The sequence below is a fragment of the Emys orbicularis genome, chromosome 8, assembly GCF_028017835.1.
Source record: "Emys orbicularis isolate rEmyOrb1 chromosome 8, rEmyOrb1.hap1, whole genome shotgun sequence".
NCBI classification, from domain to species: domain Eukaryota; kingdom Metazoa; phylum Chordata; order Testudines; family Emydidae; genus Emys; species Emys orbicularis.
The window spans coordinates 68,658,379-68,679,051 of NC_088690.1; the positions used below are offsets into that span (position 1 = coordinate 68,658,379).

Consider the following 20,673-nt stretch of genomic DNA (forward strand, 5'->3'; position numbering starts at 1 on the left):
AAATGAAAGTTGCATTCGTTGTGGCCATCGCCACAGCCAGAAGGGTAGGTGAGCTGGGAGCTCTAATGGCAGGTTTGCCATACGCTGTATTCTGAAAGGACAAAATTTAATTGCATTTATATCGGAAATTCCCCCTCCCCCAAAGGAGGAGAGGAAACTTAATTTCCCCCAGCTCTCACTTTCTACCCGCAAAAGATGAAACCAATCAGAAAATCACCTAGAGCAGGGGTGAGCAAACTTTTTGGGCTGAGGGCCACATCTGGGTGGGGAAATTGTATGCAGGGCCGGGGCAGGGGGTTGGGGTGCAGGAAGGGGCTCAGGGCAAGGGATTGGGGCAGAGGAGGGGTGCGGGGTGTATGGGGGGCTCAGGGAAGGGGGTTGGGGTGTAGGAGGGGTGTGGAGTGCAGGAGGGGGCTCAGGGCAGGGGTGCAGACTGCGGGAGGGGGCTCACGGCAGGGGGTTGGGGTGCAGGAGAGGTGCGGGGCATACGAGGGGGCTCCGGGCAGGGTGTTGGGGTGCAGCGGGGGTGCGAGGTGCAGGCAGGGGGCTTAGGGAAGGGAGTTGGGGGGCGGGGTGCAGGAGGGGTTTGGGCTCCGGCCCAGCACCGCTTATCTAAAGTGGCTCCAGGGGTGGCAGCGGCGCGCACTGGGGCCAGGGCAGGCTCCCAGCCTGCCTGCCGTGTCCCCGGCCCCGCGCCGCTCCAGGAAGCGCTGCGGCCCCGGGAGGCAGAGGGCTCCGTGTGCATTGCCCTTGCTGCGCCTCTAGGTATCTCCCCCAAAGCTCCCATTGGCCGCGGTTCCGTGTTCCCCGCCAGTGGGAGCTGCGGGGGGCAGGGCCTGCAGGCAAGGGCAATGCACGGAGCCCTCTGCCCCCCCACCTGGGGGCTGCAGGGACATGATGCCAGCCGCTTCTGAGAGCGGCGCGGGGCCCACCGCACCATGGGGGGCAATCCCACGGGCCGGATCCAAAGCCTTGAGGGGCTGTAGTTTGCCTACCCCAGACCTAGAGGGGTCTCTATATCAGAACTAATCCAAGGTCAAGCTATCCCAGAGATTCTCTATATGGATCTTGGGCTGTATCCTGCTCTCTTAACAGTTGCATCTTCCTCCCATTCATGGGGTGAGGGCTCATTCTGCAAGACTGCAAGCAACTTCAGTGGCATCACTTCAGGAAGTGGCGTTACTTGATGTTTGCAGGGCAACTACATGGCGTTCCAGCCACACATTTGCAAGGCATTATGGTCTAGTGCAGAATATCTCCACTGATGCATCCATTGGGACAGCAGTCCTCCAGACGGCTCTGCAGTCTGCATCTTTGCACCCTCCTCCTACGCAAAGTACTGCTGGTCAGTCATCCACGCTGGAATACGCAAAGGGACCAGCACTTGAAGGAGAGGAAGTTACTTACCTTATACCACAATGAAGTTCTTTGTGATGTGTGGTCCATATCTGTGTTCCACAACCCACCCTCCTTCCTCTCTGCTTTGGATCTTTACTGGATTCACAATAGAGCAGGAACTGGAGAGGTAATCAGTCCATTTGGCTCTTTATGCTCTCGGTTGGAATCATGAGGAGGGCAAGGATTCATGCATGGACCAGCAGATACTGCTTGCAAGAATTCGCTGGTTCTGGGTGTGTGGAGCACATGCAAATCCACAATGGAATACTTACAGGTACTATAGATCTGAAAGAACCTTCAGTTACTATAAGGTAAGTAACTTCTTGTCACAATTTTGCAAATGGAGAAACTGAGCCAAATTGGTCTTAAGTGATGTGCCTACACACCAAGAAAACGTAAGAGCTGGGAATAGAACCCAGGTATCCTGACTCCCAGTCTGTTGTCCCTGCCATGACACCACATTGCTCATGTAGACAACAACATGTTCTACTGTGCATGTACAGAACAGGATTTTCAAAGGATCTTGACTTTATTAAATAAAAACATTTTTCCTACTAAGCAAAAGTTCTAAAGACTGTCTGTGCCAGGTCTCAAGTTTCACACTTCCATTTCTTACTGAAGCTGTTTTTAAAAAAGCATGGGAAGATTCTCACTTCCGCCCTGGTCATAGCAGGTGGAAAATGTCGTTGCCTCCCCCTCCCCCCCGACGTTAAAGATTGAGAAAAAACTCATCTCCTTTGGTGAGAAACCAACCATGGAGAGGTTTTTTTGTTTTTTTGTTTTTGTTTTGGAATAATTTGAAAAACTATATTTCGTAAGAGTGACTGGCATCTGCTGTAGACAGTGCAGTGAAACCAGCCTATTAATGCAAGTTTAGGTTATGTTCAACACAAATCAGGCAATGCAAAAGTGAAGGTTTGCACAATAAATATTAACTCAGCCACACTGCACATCCCTTGAATATTAAGGTTACGTTAGCAGCCTAGTTCATAATTGAAAATATAAACATGCAGTGTGGGTACATTAGAGTTAGCATAAGAATCTATTTTCTGATTCTTAACTGTGCACTAACGTAGCCGTCAATGTCATTTTTAATGTTCTTGGATTTGAGGGTGAATTTAAATAAAGTAATAAAGAAAACTCTCCCCATTCACCCATTAAGTCTCCTCCTCCTCCTGGGCCTCCTCACTCTCCATGCCAGAACTAAGGGATGTCCAGGGGAGCTCCAGCGTGCTGAGTAGCTTGCTGACTTTCTACAGCTCCTGTTGATAAGATGGTTGTGGTCATGATTTCCACTCCCTGCTAAACAGCTGATCATCAGTGAGGGAACTGCTGAGTCACTCAGCAGCTGAAAAACTTCAGAAACCCTGACCAAGGTTGTCTGGCCTCAGGGTGGGAAGTGGAAGAAGAGAGAATCAATTCCTCCTCCTATAAGGTGCGGCCTCTGATAATGTTTTGCTATTAGAGGTGGAGAGTCCCTGAGGTAGGGTTCCAAAGTGTCCCCTTTTTGGTTTGAAGATTTTACTGTGTGTATTTCAATGACACTTAAAATCTCCCTTTTGCAAATTGCCCCAGCAGCGAAGTCCCTGGTCAGGCTGGACCAAAAGAGTGTTTTGTGGTTCTTTTTTCCCCCATTGTGATGTCCACTGGGCTGCGTTGAGATTAGATGCTATTAAAATTTTAGCAGATGTGCACCTTGCATGCCCACAAGCCATCATTTAATTTCGTATCATTTTTTATCTGCAGCTTCTAAGTAGCTCAATGATTCGCTCCTGGAACCTGCCTGCACCCTTTCTGCATTCTGTTAGCTTATATATCTTGTGGTCTAGTTAAAAGTAGTTTAACGTTGTTGGTTTAGACTTAGTTTTCATAGGACAAATATTTTGGAGACTTTCCAATTTATAAATTTTGATTTTCTGATTTTTAGGACAATGGACGCCTCAACCCCAGTAAGAAAACAGGGTCTAAACAATGTGGACCAGATCTGCTTGGCATAGGAGATTGAGGGCTGGTGGCATCATGGAGCCAACCATGGTTCCCTGATTCTGTGAGCTGGTCCCAGTGTAATTTAGAGCAGCCGGGGACTGGGATAGGCCCAAAGTTAAAAAAGGAATCACTTTTACACTGAGGCCACTCCCAAAAAGAAAACATTGGAAAAGGTTTTAGGAAAGTGAAGATAGGGTTACTGCAAATCCTGTATTATCAGAAACAGACAGGCAGGATATCCCTTGTAAATAAAGAGACATACTGGAACTGTGAACATCTTACTATTGGCAGTCCCTTTTTTCTAATGGTCCATTATATAGATTGCTAGGCTGGTTCAGACTTTTATGTCTTGGGTCTGTGCTAGAAAGAGGCACAGAAAGAAACAGATGGCATTTTCAGATGCTGTAACAACAGTACTGCAGAAGTAGTGGGGCTAACATAACTAATACTTGCTTCCAAATTACCTGTTACGTTGGTCTCTGGGTTAGTGCTTTTCAGTGAGATATGTACTTAGAGCCACCTACATTCATATTAGTGAAATCACCTATCTCTCCCCATTTAACATACTCTTTAAGGGGCCATTTGTGAAATGTATTTCCAGCCACTGTGGACAGGCAAAGCTGCTTCAGTTGGCCCCTGGAAATGAATGTAAATTTGTATTAACCTCAACTAATAAATCCCTCATAGTATGAGGTGGTAATAGCACTTTGGATTTTTCAGGACCAGAATCCTTTTGATACGTTTATTGAAGGCTTAGGTCTACATTTAATAATATGATTGGTGGTAGCAATATCATTTCCACATCAGCAAATCTAATGTTGGGTTTACTTGCAATTTAATTAAATTTATATTCTTTTACTTTTATCTCAGCTCTGCCCCTCAAACCTGATGGGATAATTTAACTCTAGACATTTAAGAATTAGAGAGTCAACCTCGTAATACTGAAATTTCACCTGAGTCTTTAAATGGGGGAAAAGATGCAGTTTAGCAATCTAGCCAGCATCTCTGTCTTAGTTACAGCCAAACTTTGTAAAGTTCAGAATATGGATTCACCTGATTAAGCATCAAAAACTAGTTGCCACTGAAATTATAGGAAACCTTCTAGAAGCACTACAATGCAGTTCACTCCCCTTCCCCACACAACACTCCCACTCTTCACCCACAGGCCTTGGCTAACCTGTTCCACTGCCACCTTCAATACTCTTAGGGCTGGTCCACACTAACCCCCCACTTCGAACCAAGATACGCAACTTCAGCTACGTTATTCACGTAGCTGAAGTCGAACTATCTTAGTTCAAACTTACCGCGGGTCCACACGCGGCAGGCAGGCTCCCCCGTCAACTCCGCGTACTCCTCTCGCGGAGCAGGAGTACCGGCGTCGACGACGAGCACTTCCGGGATCGATTTATCGCGTCTAGACAAGATGCGATAAATCGATCCCAGAAGATCGATTGCTTACCGCCGGACCCGGAGGTAAGTATAGACGTACCCTTAGCTTGTGGGAGAAGCTTAGTGGTTCTATTTCCAGGAGTGGTTTCTGGGAAACCTGTTCTCCCTCGGATCCTACTGGAGGCAACTTCTGAGCATAGGAGACCTTCCCAGCTCCCTGTTCGTTAGCACAGGGCCTGGAATCACTCTGCAGATCCCACTGTTTTCAGCATTTTAAAGTACTCGGAGTCTGAGATGCCCCAGGTTCACTAGGGTATTTACAAATTTATTAACTTGTCATCTATCTTTTGCTTTTAGTAGCTTTTTTTAATGTTCTGGAATAAATAGCCTGCCAATATCTACTGCAAGTAAAACTCCCCACTGAGAAAGATGAAGGCCCCTTAACTACAGGCTGTTAGGGTACCTTAGACACATGTCCTGATCATTTTCCAGTGGGTCTACATGGAATTTGCTCTTTCTGATACCCCAAAAGATGGAGGCTTTATGCCCAGCCTGGATCTCCGAGACTTTAGTATTTCTGGGGGGGGATCCTACCTCTCTTACAGGAAGAAAACTGACTTTGGGCTCTCTACCTTGAAGATGTCTGCTTTGCAGATTTCTAATAACTGAACAATGTTAACAGTTCCCTAGATGGGGACTCCATCCCCCATGACCCCCAACTGTTTTTCCAGAGTCACTGCTTCCTAGGATAATCAACTGAATGTGGGTTCCCAGTGCAGTGCTATGGCCAGAAGGGCTAATGTAATCCTGAGAGATATAAATGGGAATATTGAGTAGGAGTAAGAAGTTATATTTCCTCTGTATTTGGTACTGGTGTGACTAGTATTGGAACACTGTGTCCAGTTCTGGTGTCCACAATTCAAGAACAATGTTGAAAAATTGGAGAAAATTCAGAAAAAAGTTGTGATTTAAAAATAGAAAAACATGTCTTAAAGTGAAAGACCCAAGAAGCTCAATCTGTTCGTTAAGCTAAAGAGAAGGTTAAAGGGGGGGGGGGGGCTTGCTTAGTCTATAAGTACCTACATGGGGAACAGATATTTGATAATATAGGGGTGTTTGATCTGTCAAACAAAGGTATAACTAGATCCAATGGCTGGAAGTTGAAGCTAAACAAATCGAGACTAGAAATAAGGCACAGTGATAGTAATTAACCCTTGGAACAATTTACCAAGGGTTATATGGATTCTCCATCACAGGAAATCTTTCAATCGAGATTGGATGTTTTTCTAATGGATATGCCATAGTTCAACCTCAGCTGTGGGACTTGAAGCAGGAATTAATTCAGGGAAGTCCTGTGGCCTCTGTTATGCAGGAAGTCAGTGTAGATCTTAATCTTAGTCTGCAGAAGAGAAGAGTGAGGGGGGTGGGGATTTGATAGCCTTCAACTACCTGAAGGGGGGTTCCAAAGAGGATGGAGCTAGACTGGTCTCAGTGGTGGCAGATAACAGAACAAGGAGTAATGGTCTCAAGTTGCAGTGGGGCAAGTCTAGGTTGGATATTAGGAAACACTATTTCACTAGGAGGGTGGTGAAGCACTGGAATGGGTTACCTAAGGAGGTGGTGGAATCTCCATCCTTAAAGGTTTTTAAGGCCAAGCTTGACAAAGCCCTGGCTGGGATGATTTAGTTGGTGTTGGTCCTGCTTTGAGCAGGGGGTTGGACTAGATGACCTCCTGAGGTCTCTTCCATCCCTGTTCTTCTATGATTCTGTGATTAATGGTTCTTTCTGGCCCCCCAAAAATCTATGAACTACATGTATTGCCTTTTGGGTTGGCTTTTGTGCAGCATATATCTTACAGAAAGATATGGCCATGTGCTTATCTGGATCAAAGAGAGAAGTTTGGAAGGGCAGTCAGCCACCGTTGGGCTGCCAAAAACACAGTCATTCAAGATGAACTACCCAAAGTCTCAGTTTGTCCATCCAGAAACAATTTAAATAAACCAGAGCCCTGCTCGCTGCCACTTCATTCCAAACCTTCCTGCTGCCGGACAGGAGCCTGGATGCAGTGGTCCTCCAAGGTTTGCAGATACCTTAGTGCAGATATTGACCCTGATGGCCATAACAGCATTGGTGGTACACGACGGCATGCCTACATGAGAGAACCCTTAGTTGAAGCTGTCAGTGGTGTAAAACCACACAGAGAAGTAGAAAAAGATTCAGACCCCGAACAAAAGGAGGAAATGGCAGGTCTTGGAGACATAGCTATATGCCAAGAATTAATTATTAAACAGATCTGACTCTGGTCAAAGATCTGGGTTCAAAAATCCCTGCAGCAGTGGCTTACAGCCATTGACCCTAAAATCTCTGCAGTGTCCATAATGGTGAATACAGTTGCTAGCAAGCAAAATAAGTGCATGGAAAGTGGTGGGGGACTGAATGAAGACTTCTTTCCTTGAAGATGAATGTCTGTGAGTTCACAAGAGATTGCAGCAACTGGAAAGAAAATCAGAAGAAATAGGGAAAAGGCATTCAGATGCACGAAGAGAAATGGAAGAAATCCCTTCCCCACAGTGAGGCCTCCAGAAGACAAAGGAGGAGAGCTCCCTATTCTTTTTGAAACTGGGAAGCTTGGCCTGATGTGTAGACACTGGAGGGCTGAATCTAGACTGGGCTCAGAGTGCTAGTAATGAGCAGCCTTGGGCAGTGATTATGCAGCTCGGTAATTCTGTAGATAAACTAAAAATCTTGGAAACTCCGCAAATATGCAATACTGTGGAAAGATTGAAAGGTGAGATTTAATTAGGATGGAAAATTAGTTGGGGGAAGGGATCAGTTGGATGGAGGAGAATATTGAATACTGTGAAAAGCTTACATGATCAGTTAGATGTAATAATGGCTTGGTAAAAAGACTGTTCAGCTGCACAGAGCACAGTTTGAAATGAAGGTCAGGCAGATTCAAAAACATAAAGGAAGTCAGCATGCTGGGTTCCCATTCTCTCTCTCTCCCCCCCCGCCCCCCCCCCCCCCTAATGTTCTACTCAGTGGAGATTAGTGAGCTGCATTTGCACAGCAGGGCTGAGTCTGTGCAGGGGGGAATAGAAAGAAGCATTTTCATCCTCAGAAAAGAGCATGTTCTATTTGGCCAAGTAGAAATAAAGCAAACATTGAAGAGAGTAGAACATTGTTTCAGGGCAAATTTCCCCAGCCTTGAAAATAAACTACTCAGCAAGTCTTGGTAGTTAGATAGCAGTGGGATACAAGTGTTCTCTGATTCTGGATTCCACTGGCATTCTCTCTTACTGAAATGCAGTTCTGAACCATAGGAAATCTTTCAAAATGTAACTTCAGTATTACTGAGGAGATGGATTTACATATGCTAACCAGATAAAGCCAGTGTAGCTATAGTTATTTAAAATCATCTAATTATTCTCAAATTAGTATGAGGAATAGAGTTTGTGGTTGCTCTTAAGAATATTGGTAGATCTCATTTGTTTGTTCTAGATCTGGTTTTTGAATGAGCCCTGAAGACTATTGTGCCCAAAGCAGAACTCCCATGAGAGGTGGAAAACTCTTACTCACTGAGGGATAGCTTGGGCTGTGCCCTTATGTAGCCATGCAGGGGCATAGGAGAAAGTAAGGGTCTAGCCACAATAGCAGCCTGTGTGCTCATGGGAGCACAAGGACTGCATCCCAGATGCTTCTCCTCAAGGAGCTACTGTGGGGAGAATGGGTGGAGCCATAGCTTCACCCGCTTGCACATGGGTTAGTGGAGCTGGCTGGCTTCATGAGGGCAAGTATTCTATACCCTTCTAAAGGGATGTAGTGAATATTGCCACCAGCACAACTGGGGCGATCCAGGCAGCATTGTTCATGCTGCCTCCCAGTGCTTCCTGCTGGGAGATGAGCCTATGCACCACCCCTTGCTGTGAGTTGCATGCTAAAAGCACAGTCTATCCTTTAGAAGCCTCTTCTCTCCTCTGCACATCTGCACTTAGGAGATAAGCCACTTTGTGAGAAGCAAGTTGAACTGCATGTCCTCAAGGTACAATATTTATATTTCAGTAGTGCACAGAGGCCCTGATCAGATTTGTTGTGCTAGACTCTGTACAAAGTTAAGCATAAGCCTTGTCCTGGAGAGCTTAGTCTAAAAAGATCAGGGGCAGTGGAGACAAGTATATCATTTTTATATTTATAGCAAATGGTGAGATATATAGATGAATTTTCCCACCTGCCCTCAGCCTAGCCATTGTACGCTGATTAGGTTTTTACTGGTAGTGTGGTAAAAGTAGGTCTGGAGAGAGACTGCCACCTTCTCCTCCAAATTTCAAGGATCTATTCAGGGAGGGCACTCCATGCATATAAGGGACAGCGTGGAGAAAGGCACAGAGAGGTTTGTTTAGAGTGACCAGATAGCAAGTGTGAAAAATTGGGAGGGGGAGTCTAGTTGACTATATAAAACAAAGCCTTTCATGACGGTCCCAATAACATTGGGATGTATACTTGCCCTAGATTTGTTTGAAGAGAATCATAGAATCATACGACTGGAAGGGACCTCAAGAGGTCATCTAGTCCAGTCCCCTCCACTCATGGCAAGACTAAGTATTCTTTAGACCAGGGGTAGGCAACCTTTCAGAAGTGGTGTGCTGAGTCTTCATTTATTCACTTTAATTTAAGGTTTCGCGTGCCGGTAATACATGTTAACGTTTTTTAGAAGGTCTCTCTCTAAGTCTGGGGGGCGTATGGAGGTGCAGGGCAGAAGGCTGGGTGTTGGGGGGACTCGAGGTCAGGGCAGAGGGCTGGGGTGTGTGTGTGGAGGTGCAGGGCAGAAGGCTGGGTGTTGGGGGCGACTCGAGGTCAGGGCAGAGCGCTGGGGTGTGCGTGGAGGTGCAGGGCAGAAGGCTGGGTGTTGGAGGGAGGTGCAGGGCAGAAGGCTGGGTGTTGGGGGGAGGCCAGGGCAGAGGGCTGGGGGGGGTGTGGAGGTGCAGGGCAGAAGGCTGGGTGTTGGGGGGAGGTCAGGGCAGAGGGCTGGGGTGTGTGTGGAGGTGCAGGGCAGAAGGCTGGGTGTTGGGGGGAGGTCAGGGCAGAGGGCTGGGGTGTGTGGAGGTGCAGGGCAGAAGGCTGGGTGTGTGTGGGGAGGATCAGGGCAGAGGGCTGGGGGAGGTGTGGGGGTGCAGGGCAGAAGGCTGTGGTGCTCGACTCGTGGGGGTGCTCCCTGCCCTGAGCGGCTCAGGGCAGGGGGCTGGGAGGGATATGCCCTGTTCCACCCCCTTCCCCAAGGCCCGTCCCTACCTCTCTGCCTGCTCTATGGAGCAGGGAGCACGCTCGGCTCTGCTCCGCTCCCCCTCCCCCTCGCAAGGGCCATCGCCGAGAGGGAGGGGGAGAAGGAGGGGCCGGAATGCACCATGCTGGGGGAAGAAGTGGGGAAGGGGGGAAGCTTGGCTGCCGCAGGACCAAGCTTCTGCCTCCTGCCCCTGCAGGGGAGAGCGGTGGGCGGGGGAGCAGTGGGGGGGCAGGTCACCCCCCCCCCCACTGCTCTCCCCTGCGGGGGCAGGAGGCAGAAGCTTGGTCCTGTGGCAGCCAAGCTTCCCTCCTCCCCCGCTTCTTCCCCCAGTGTAGCACTTTCCGGCCCCTCCGCCCCTCCTCCTCCTCTTCTCACCGGGCAGGCAGCGTGCCACTCAAAATCGGCTCGCGTGCCGTATTTGGCACACATGCCGTAGGTTGCCGACCCCTGCTTTAGACCATATCTAGAAGACGGGCTGGCATAATTGACGCAATTAAGGAGCAGGGTAATGACAGTATAAGAGATGAGTGAACAGTAGGGAAGGGACAAAGTTGTGAATGGCCTTGAAGATGACAACAGGTAGCTTGGACTCATATTTGTTATATGGGGTTCCATATGTTTGTCCCAGGTTGGAGAGTAGCAGGTAACTGAGCTGCTTACAGTTTCTGTCATCCAGATTTGACAGCTCCTAAAGAAACAAGGTTTTAAAGTGAACTTTTCTCTTCCTCCAGGACCTCACATCTAGACAGAGTATAAGAATGATATTTTAGGGATGAAGCTGACTACTGCTGACCCATTATGGACTAATCTCATCTAATCACCAGTGGCCTTTCTCATGTGGAATAGGACCTTACTTCACAAAGAGTTCCATCAGAGTCAGTGGGACTACTTGTGGAGCAGGGTGTGACCCAGTATGAGCGAGGGCATCGGAACATGACCATGTAGTGTATTGGTAGCAAACTGATTCAGTGTAAACAGCTGTAGAACTGAGCATTTCAGGATCTAGTGTACAAGGCCAATAAATACATAATATGCAAGGATAGTGAATGGATGTGGGTAAAAAACAACTATTTTTTTGTCGAGAGAATCCAGTCTGGCCTTTGCTTTATCACGTATTTGGAGAAAATTAATTTCTGTTTTAATCTTGCCTCATTTAGTGTAATATCAGACATTCTAGAAACTCAGTCACTCTTGCTCTCCATTACAATCAAAATAGTTACTTTGTTTTTCTGCTTTTATTTCACATAATCTTTCCTTTTTTAACTTTAAATCTTTTTTTTTTTCCCCCTTCTCCTTTGCCAATCTTGGTAGGAACTTATTTAGGTAAGTAACTTACAATTTTAACATGGTATTCACAACAGATTTTTATAAGAAACCATTAGTCTAGTCTACATACTGTTCTGCTAGTTGCACTTCTGTACTTACACTCCTGCAAGTTCACCCACTGCACTTTTAAGGTGATAGACATCTAACAATCTGCTCACAGCTCCAACTATGTAAAATACTGGCACTATTTTCTCAACAATTAAAGGAGTTATCGATATAATTTCCATTATTTATTTATACACATACCCACTCTCCCTCTCCCCCTTTCACTATTTAAAGTTAAGCTTGAAACTCGTTTCGCAACTTGAAAATGAAGTCTGTTTCCTTATCAGAAAATACTTATTCGGTCATGTGCACACACTGGTTTGTTATGGTTCGCTCACGAATGTGGGACTGCTGATGTTTTTGTTGTTGTTGAGAAGAACAAGATCCCGGGAAAGGCATTTGTTTTTTGGGTTTGGTTCTGTTTTTGGAGGGGGGCAGGAAGAGGGAGAAAATGTGTGTAAAAATATTACATGGACTTTGAAAACAAATCTATGTATTTTAAAAGGTAGCTTAGATTTTAAACTAACTAGTCTTGACAGTGTCAGGGGGTAGCCGTGTTAGTCTGTATCTACAAAAACAACAAGGAGTCTGGTGGCACCTTAAAGACTAACAGATTTATTTGGGCATAAGCTTTCGTGGGTAAAAACCTCACTTCTTCGGATGCACCAGACTCCTTGTTGTTTTTGTAGTCTTGACAATGTACCTTTCAGTTTTCTATGTACATTGCAGTTTATCACAGCAACATTTCTGAATGACTTTTCACACTGCATGTATTGCATGATAGTTCTCTTCAGCAAAGAGAAATAAATATGAAGATTAACTGTTTGCTGTGCTGATTGACAAAAAGAGGACTTGGGCCTACGCGAAGTGGATGTGCATTTTGGGGGAGCAAACTTTAGTGGGTGCATTATGTGGTTGGCCATGCCAAAGTGTAGGGGAGGGAGTTAAAAGTTCTATGTTATAAATTAGGCCATCCTAATGTAAGCGGGGGAATGGTCCCGCTATTGTGGGGAACTTTCCTGGCTTCTGCACTACCCCGGTGAAGTGGGCTAGCGAAAGGATCTGAGTCCTCACTCCCACTTCCTTTACCCAGAGGCCTCCCTGCCCTTGAGGACTCCCCTTCCACTCTCCTGTCTGGCAGAGTCCTCGTAAACCCCGACAAGGCTGGGCCCAGGATTCCTGGGGGGCTCGACCCCCAACCCTGCTGTGGTCACCCAGGACAGGGGCTAGGGTGTCCCCACTCCGGGGTACTCTCTCTGCACTGGGCACCTCCCTGACCCACTGATCATTTCATACAATTTAAAGCAAATACAAGTTGTTTAATTAACAATTAATTTTAAAAAAAGAATGAGGAAAAATGGGAAAGGTTAAAGGAAAACACATCACCCTGCTCTGTGGCAGGGAACATCACAAACAGTGTCTTTGGAACGTCAGGGCAGTTCACAGTCTGTTCCTTGTAGGTCCCAGATTTCCTTCTCAGGCCCTGGCTGTGCTGCAGGTATGCTGCGGGTTGGACACTTGCAATGGTGGTGGCCACACACCTCTGGGCTTTGAGTGGTGGGACCCTTCTTCCCAGCGTCAGCCCCCCGTCAAGTTACGGTCCCCCTCCCGGTCTGGCCTGCAAGGGCCCTTGGCTAGGGGTGTCTTTCTGTGCTGGGCCCTTTGCCCAAGGTCCCCCCTTGGCTGGCCCCACTTGCTCACCACACCTGGCTCTGTGGCTGCGGCTCTGCTCCCAGCACAGGATCTGCTCTCCCTGGGCTGCGTCTCTGGCTCTGTGGCTGCGGCTCTGGCCCCTCTGGATCTGGCACGGTTCTGCTCTCCAGCTCAGCTTGGGCCCCTGCTTTCTCCTTAGCTCGGCCCCACTCAGTCTGACCCAGGCAATTCCAACTCACACGGAGGACGGGACCCACCCTGGCCTCCTGTCATGCTGATTAGCCTGCCCGCCCTGTCAATCAGGCTGACCTGGAGCATTGGCCTCTCGCCATTGTTCCTGGGGACTGTCAGTCTCAGTGTCCTGATTTCCCATCGACCCCTCCCCTTTTAGTGCTGGGAGCTAGCCAACCAAAACACCCCCACTGAATGTTAGTAAGGGGCAACAGTCCCCTTACACTAAGGCATGCCCTAAATGGTTTGGTGTTGGACTGTGGTTTTCCTTGGGACTAAGTCAGTGCTTCAGGGGTTGCTTGTGGGGAGCTGCATGCTATCTGCTGGTGGAGGAGAGGGATTTAGGCAAAGATTTTGTGGTGCTGAGGTAAAGTTTATCTAAAATGAGGGTAAGAAAAGAGGAACAGAAAGGGGCTTAGAGATTTCTAGTTAGATGAAAAGGTGACTAGCAGAAGGAGAGGTGCTCATTTTCTATTCTGCCGCTTCCTGACTTTTGGCTTTGTGATATGTTGGAAGGTTCTCCATTTGTTAGACACCCAGGTGTGAATGAATACTTCAGAGATTAGATTAGGGGATTTGGCTCTCCCACCTTTGGCAGTGACAGGAGTGCATTTTGTAGAGGTGCTGCGGAAGGAGTTTGCACTTCTGCAACTGGTAGGCAATTTGGGGGAGTTGTGATGCCACCACTGTGGCACGATAAGGGCTTGCTGGACTCCATACAAATAGGGATTGTGTCAAATAGAGCGTGCACTTATGTGCTCTTGCAGATTTCCTCAGGAAATCAGCCATGCTAGCAGGTTTCTCTGTAGTATGACAGAAGCTAGACATCTCACTCTGATGCTGTGCAGTCAGGTGGGTGTAGTGGTGAGTGCCAACTACTCCTTGGCCCCAGAAGCACTGCAGGAGATTGAGTTGAGTGTTCCCTGGAGTCATTAACTCCCTCAGGTCAGGTATCTATTAGATTAATTAAAAAAAGGAGGGATAGGGTTGGTGCAAAGAGGGCAATGTTTTAGTGTGGTGGCTCTTTTTTAATGAGATCTAATCTAGGCTTTAAACTTGCCTTTATTTCATTGGAGTAAATTAAATAGAATTGGAATTTAGCTGCAGTGAAATAGAAATTCATTGACTCCTCGATCATCTTGGAAATATATCCCCTTGCAGCTCTGACACTCTAAGAAAGGCCAGTCATAAGATCATTATAACCGATTGTGACTACTCCCTGTGAAGCAAGCTGTCCTGCAGAATATATCTTGTGCTAGAGATCAAAGGTTTTGATGCCTGTGCACTGTTCAAGAGCTGAGACATACTTTGAGGGCTTCATGCACTGTCTATAATATGGCGGCTTGTTCTATAGCCATTTCAGTAACATTCCAGGGTCATTTGTGGCTAAGGAACTCTAGGTTACCTGCAGATGTGCAGTCAAGTTCTTGAATTAATTTGACCTCTTGAAGTTCCTGTGGTGGTCATATTTATCTCACTCTGAGGCTTTAGAAAAATTTAAAGACAGCAGATCACTCTCCAGGGCGATGAGTTTTTTCTTATTGTTCTGTGGAAATAAATCCTAATCTTTGAGATTTCTGAAAGCATCTTAGTTTCTGTAGCCATCTGCCTTGTAGCTTTCATCTCTAAAAAGAGGGAAAATCTGGTTAGTCAGGGGAAAACTTATGGTCATCAACAGCCTTCCTCCTCAGTTTTGTATTGTCACTGAATATCCCTTAGAAGCACGCAGCTTGACGGTATGCCAGAGGAACTTGAAATAAATCCCTGTATTTTCCTAGGTTTCTCTGCTTTTGGTAGCAGTCAATGCCATGTTTTCAGGCATGGAAGTCTATACCTTCAGACAGTTGGATTTTAGAAAAGGGTTATCCCAGACCCCCTTCCCTGTCCCTTTTCTCGGATCCCTGTAATGAGACACTGTTAAGAGAAAAAGTCTCCTTTTAAATATAGAGGGCTGTAGAAGGGCTGCCAGAGCCCTCTGCATTTTTGTCCCTAATATATACTTAGGTCTAAGACTTGTGTGTGTGTGTCTCCCCCTCACTGCCTCATTGTGTGTGTGTTTAGGGGAGAAGGGTGTCTGTTCCATTCTCAACCCCTGAAAAGTTGAACAGCAGCTCTGAAATTATATTTGGAATATGTTATAGCTGTGGTACTGTATCTCTGCTACTGTGAAGCAATAACTATTGATAAATGGTGTATTTTAAATGGCCAGCCATTATTTCCAATGTAATTTTCTGTCATAACACAATTAGTTTTTTTAAATGGCTATTGCTGTATTATTTCTTGTCTTCTACATTCCAGGTATATAAATTTGTTGAAAGGGAACAATCTCAAATAGTTAAGTATTGGTGTATTGCCTACAGATATCTTAACATCAAACATAGTGTAATAGCAAGGCTATAAAAATTGCTTTGAAAAATGTATCTATTTTATGTTGCTGATTACTGGATCAGTGACATAATCAATTATATAATGTGGCTCACTTTTTCCTGGAAGGAGCAGCTTATTTTTGAGGCTGAGTCCATATGCTGGGTGATTAACAGGTTTTGGGGTGGTTGTTGGGTTTTTTTTGCTGTTGTCTATGGACCTGAAGCACAAACTCTTGGAACCAGTAGCGTTCACCTCTGAGTCTTGCTTTTGTCACTCTCAACATGTGACATCTGTGTCTTCTCACCATGGAGGATCTGAGTTACTACTGATCTTGGAACTTGGGAGTAGCCTTGCTACTGACTACTACCTGTACACCAACATCCTCCTTGCCCCAGTAGCTACCTCTCCTCGCTGAATGGAAATCCTTTGACACCAGCTGCCCCTATGGCCCTGTCTTCCTTGGCATCAAGCGTATTGAGCCCTGTGCCTTCCATCCACAGAGCTCAAAGTTTTTCACAAAGATCAGTTGGTTAAACCTCTCAATATCCCTGTGAGCAAGGACAGTATTATCCTCATTTTGTAGAAAGGGAAACCTAAGTACGAGGTGATAAAGTGACTTACCCACAGTCACATAATGGATAAAATTGCAGAGCAGTGACTAGAACTCGGTCTCCTGACTTCCAGTCCCAACTTGCAACCTAATGACCATGCTCCTCCCAACAGCTGTGTCAAGCTCTTTGTCTACATCAACTAGCCATTCCTGCTCCTGCCTTTTGAATGTGACTGCTGCTTAGGTGGAGACTTACATTCCCTTCACCAACCAAGCTCCTTCCTGATACTGGATGTATCATTGGTTGACATCTCCTTCATTAGAGAGACAAGGTGGATGAGGTAATATTTTTTTATTAGACCAACTTCTGTTGGTGGAAGGTACACTCTTTCGAGCTAAACAGAGCTCTTCTTCAGGTCTGGGGTCACCTACCTTGTCTCTCTCTAATACCATGGGACCAACACAGCTGCAACAATACTGCAAACAATCATTAGGTGATCTCCAGCTCTGAAGGTGGATGTTTGAGCACTGAAGTGCCAGAAAATGAAGCCATGTGTGCATAGGTGCTGGAACTGGGAGTGCTGGGAGTACTGCCACACCCCTTGGTTTGAAGTGGGTTCCATCATCTACAGGGTTTACAGTTTGGTTCAGTGGCTCTCAGCATCCCCCGATACAAATTGTTCCAGCACAGCACCCCTGCATGTGTGAATGTGTGCGTTTGTCTTCATATGTTGGTAGTTTTGGCCGAGGGGTGAAAACATTATCTTATATCTGCCCTTTTGCAGAAAGGTGCACTGTTACCATGAATGATGCAAACTACTGATTTTACGGCAATATTACAGTTAAGACCACCCAAGCACTCAAAAATAGGAAAGTCCAACAGTTGTATTTTTTTCCTGAAACATTAACTTGGCCTTGTTTTATATCCTATATGTTTTACCGGTGTACTTACTAAGTATTTTAGGGTTTACAGTATACAAAGGAATCTTCAGATGTAGCCAGTTTTGAAGTAGGCATCTATCTGAGTATTACGGTTAGAATCTTTTAAAACAGGAGGGGTGGGTGTGGGTGTGTGTGTGAGAGAGAAAATTGTTGCTGAATTCTCAAATAGCAGCAGGGACTTTGCTCAAACATATATTTTTAAATAAAAGTTCATCTTTGGTCAAAGACCAAACAAGGAAAATTTCAGGCTAAAAGGATAATGTTTAGAAAAGTTATGTGTGTGTGAAAGCAAGGTTATAATGGAAATCCATTTTGCAGTCAGTAGCTGCCTGTTATAATACATATTCTCTCTATGTCTAGAACAATTCCTTTCTGGGCCAAAAAGGGGCCCAATGATGCTCATGTGCACTGCAGTTGATGAAATGTGATTAAAGTTTTGGGAATGTGCATGCTGGTACAAATTAACTGATGTAGGTAATATTAAAAAAAATCATTTGAACTGACCATAAAATAGTAAAAAGGTGGTGATGGAAAAAATGTATTGGATTATCTAGGCCATTCCCTGCCATACCTTTGCTGCAGCTCTATACCAGGACTTCATTCTCTTACATACTGATACTTGTATGTGTCCAGTAGTATTCCTGTTTGTTTAGAGCCCTGGTTCAGTTTACAGACTTGCTCTGCACTTAAAACATGGACCTTTCGCAATGCAATGGAATATCTAATACTGTTACTAGACTACCATTTACTACATCAGATCATTGTGCCTGTAATATTTGTGTTACAGGAGTATCACCTTGTGTGATGGAGAGATTGCTGAGCTCTATGGCTGTCGGAGCTAAGATATTGGAAGTCTTTACTTGTGACAGGGTTTTATGGACTGAGCAGTTCAGTAGATGCAATCTGATTGTACATCCAGGAGATAAAATAGCTCCTTGGATTTTCCCAGGTGATAGTAAAGATTTTACTCTTTGCTCCTTTGATAGTGCAATACTGTCCTTTTCCTTAAGTCCATCATAAAATCTGAAAACTGGAGCTGTTCCCAAGCTATTGAGAAGTAGTTTCCAGATCTGAAAGAGGGGATTTGATTTTGGTGATGGTTTCCCATGTATTGTCCAGTAAGGCATGAGTGACTGGAGAATAAAGTGGGTAGCATATTTAAGCTTTTTGGCCTTGGTTTTTTAGATCGCGTTGTTAGGGATGCTATCTTCTCAGTTATCCCTCAAGGAGGGGAGAGATTAGGGTGATGGAAAACTGCCACATCAGAAAATCAACCCAAATGCAAACATAGCTGTGTTTGTTTGATTTTGTATTTTTTCTGTCTTGGAAAATCACTGCTGTCTTACGAGCTCTATTCTCTTTCCTGTTTGTTAGGTCTGCCTAACCACGGACAAACCAGACAAATGGTAAGAGAATGTTCATTTAAACCAAAAAGGGGTCGGGGGAGGAGGAGAGAAGGGAAAAAAAACCCCAAACCGTAACTCTCTAGATAGGTTTTAAAAGGGCAATCTTGGTTTTTTTGCTTTTGCTGTTCACAGCTATTCATACTTTATCACTTTTTTTTTCCAATTAGCCAGGATGGTTTTGTGTATAAAAAACAGATCTGGGTGTTTAAATGAAAAAAGACACAGTGCAATGTGTATCAGTGAAATTCTGTTTTGAATGGAACATTTGGTGTGTCCACTCATACAGAAGTCAAGAGCGTGGCTGTTTACAGCAAAGCCCTGATGAAATGTGTTTTAGGTGGAGTCTGTTTCATTGAAGGAGGAAGGGATGACATGACGGAAGGGTTTTTGTTTGGCAAATGGTTTCTTATTTTTTAGACAGTTGGCGTGAAAGTTGTCTGCTGAGAATGTGTGCGTTTTTAAAAGTAAAAAATCATCTTAGCCTTTCATCCATTATGCTGAGAGCTTTATCAGGTGACAGAAGCAAATAGCCAGTCTAATTGATGGGTTTCTGGCAAAGTGCTTTTCATGGAGTGCTCCTGGGGTGCAATTCGCCCCCTTTCAGAGGGACAGCACAAGGGTGAAGCGCCACTTTAAGCCATCAAAATGGGATTTAATAGCACATGGTCCTTGTTCTAGGCCTCTTCAGTGGGAAGAATTTTGCACCCTGGAATTTTTGCCACAAAGCACCCTTTCATGGTATTGCTATAGTGGAATTTGCCCTGTTTGGTAAATTGCCACAATGTACTGGTGTGAATGGAGGCACTCAGAAATTAGTAAATCTGCAGCAGGTCTGAATGACAGCTATTGAATAATGATTTAGTATTATCAAATCTAATGCTTCTGTCTTGGGTAGAGTATATCTTATGGCCAGGATTTCATTTTGTCATGCTATTTTAGTTGTAATAACGAAGCAGATCACTTTGTTTGTCACATTAGCATTTGATAAGAAGTGGTGAATTGTATTTTTAATTGAATTCAGTTTCACCTCTTACTGCAGAGGAGACTGGCTACTTGTTTGTGTCTGCTGTGTAAACAAACTCACAGTGTAGTGGGAGAAAAATAAGAAATGGCCAAACCCCAATCACCTGCAGGGATAAAAACGCTGAAATGTCTCGCTGCTCTGCTTGCTTGATAAAATGTTCTACTGAAAATGAAAGGTCCATGTTTCAGGATGTAACAGTTGAAGTGATTGCTCTGTTTGGGGAGAGAAAAGCTAGACTCCAAACACAGTTCCTACTCTCGCCCAAGCATTTCTGAGAACTTTCACTGCCGTTGTTTTCCTGACACTTAACACAATGGAGAAAATAGTCTTCATGCAGCAATGAAAAGGACTCTCCTTCAGAAATCTGGCAACACCATATTTCAAACATTGTTCCCCACACCACAAAAGTAAAAGCTGAATTTCTTAATGTATTTTGATGGCTTGTTTTGGTGCTGAAATTGTCTGAAATACAAAGGAGGCAGAAAAATTTTGAGAAAATAAATTGTCTATGCCATTTATATAATATAAGTGTAGCACCTGCTTCCAGTTTTCAAGGAGTTAAGAAAAAAAGATTTAGCTCTTTTATAGACTTGTATTGGCTGAGAGAGAAAAATAGGAAAATGCATCCGACTCTACAGCAGCCAAAGGCATTTATACTAGGGCTGCTAGGATATATTGTCAAACCTTTTTTTGAGAAAAATTGGGTTTTTGACTAAATGAAATTTTCACAGAGTATCTGGTTTCTGCAGAAAATTTTAATTGTCAAGAAAAACCCTTAGATTCCCTCCCCTTGCCCAATATTTCAACTTGGGTATGCTGGCAGAGTACCTCTTGGGAGTTGTAATTTAGGTGCTTCATGTTCGCATTCTCCTGTACAGGGTGGGCTTCCCAGTCAGACTACATCTCCTATGGTGCACCATGGCCGGGGACTCCCATGATACACCATCTCCCCTCTCCAAGAGGGATGATCATCATGCCTTATGGGAGATGTTGTCCTCCGTGAGGCACTGGGGCTGAATTTCCTAATCAGAATTTTTGTTTTTTGGCTACAATTTTTCAGGATTCCAATTTTCCC

General features: G+C 45.2%; 1 protein-coding gene across 1 annotated transcript in view; it reads left to right on the top strand.

Annotated features, from left to right (window-relative positions):
* Window positions 1–20,673, top strand: part of MTA1 (metastasis associated 1) — a 160,401-nt gene that overhangs the window by 128,746 nt on the left and 10,982 nt on the right. The window contains exon 18 of the mRNA XM_065409048.1: window positions 18,543–18,574. Coding sequence (XP_065265120.1) covers window positions 18,543–18,574 — 32 coding nt within the window. The remainder of the gene's footprint in view (window positions 1–18,542; window positions 18,575–20,673) is intronic.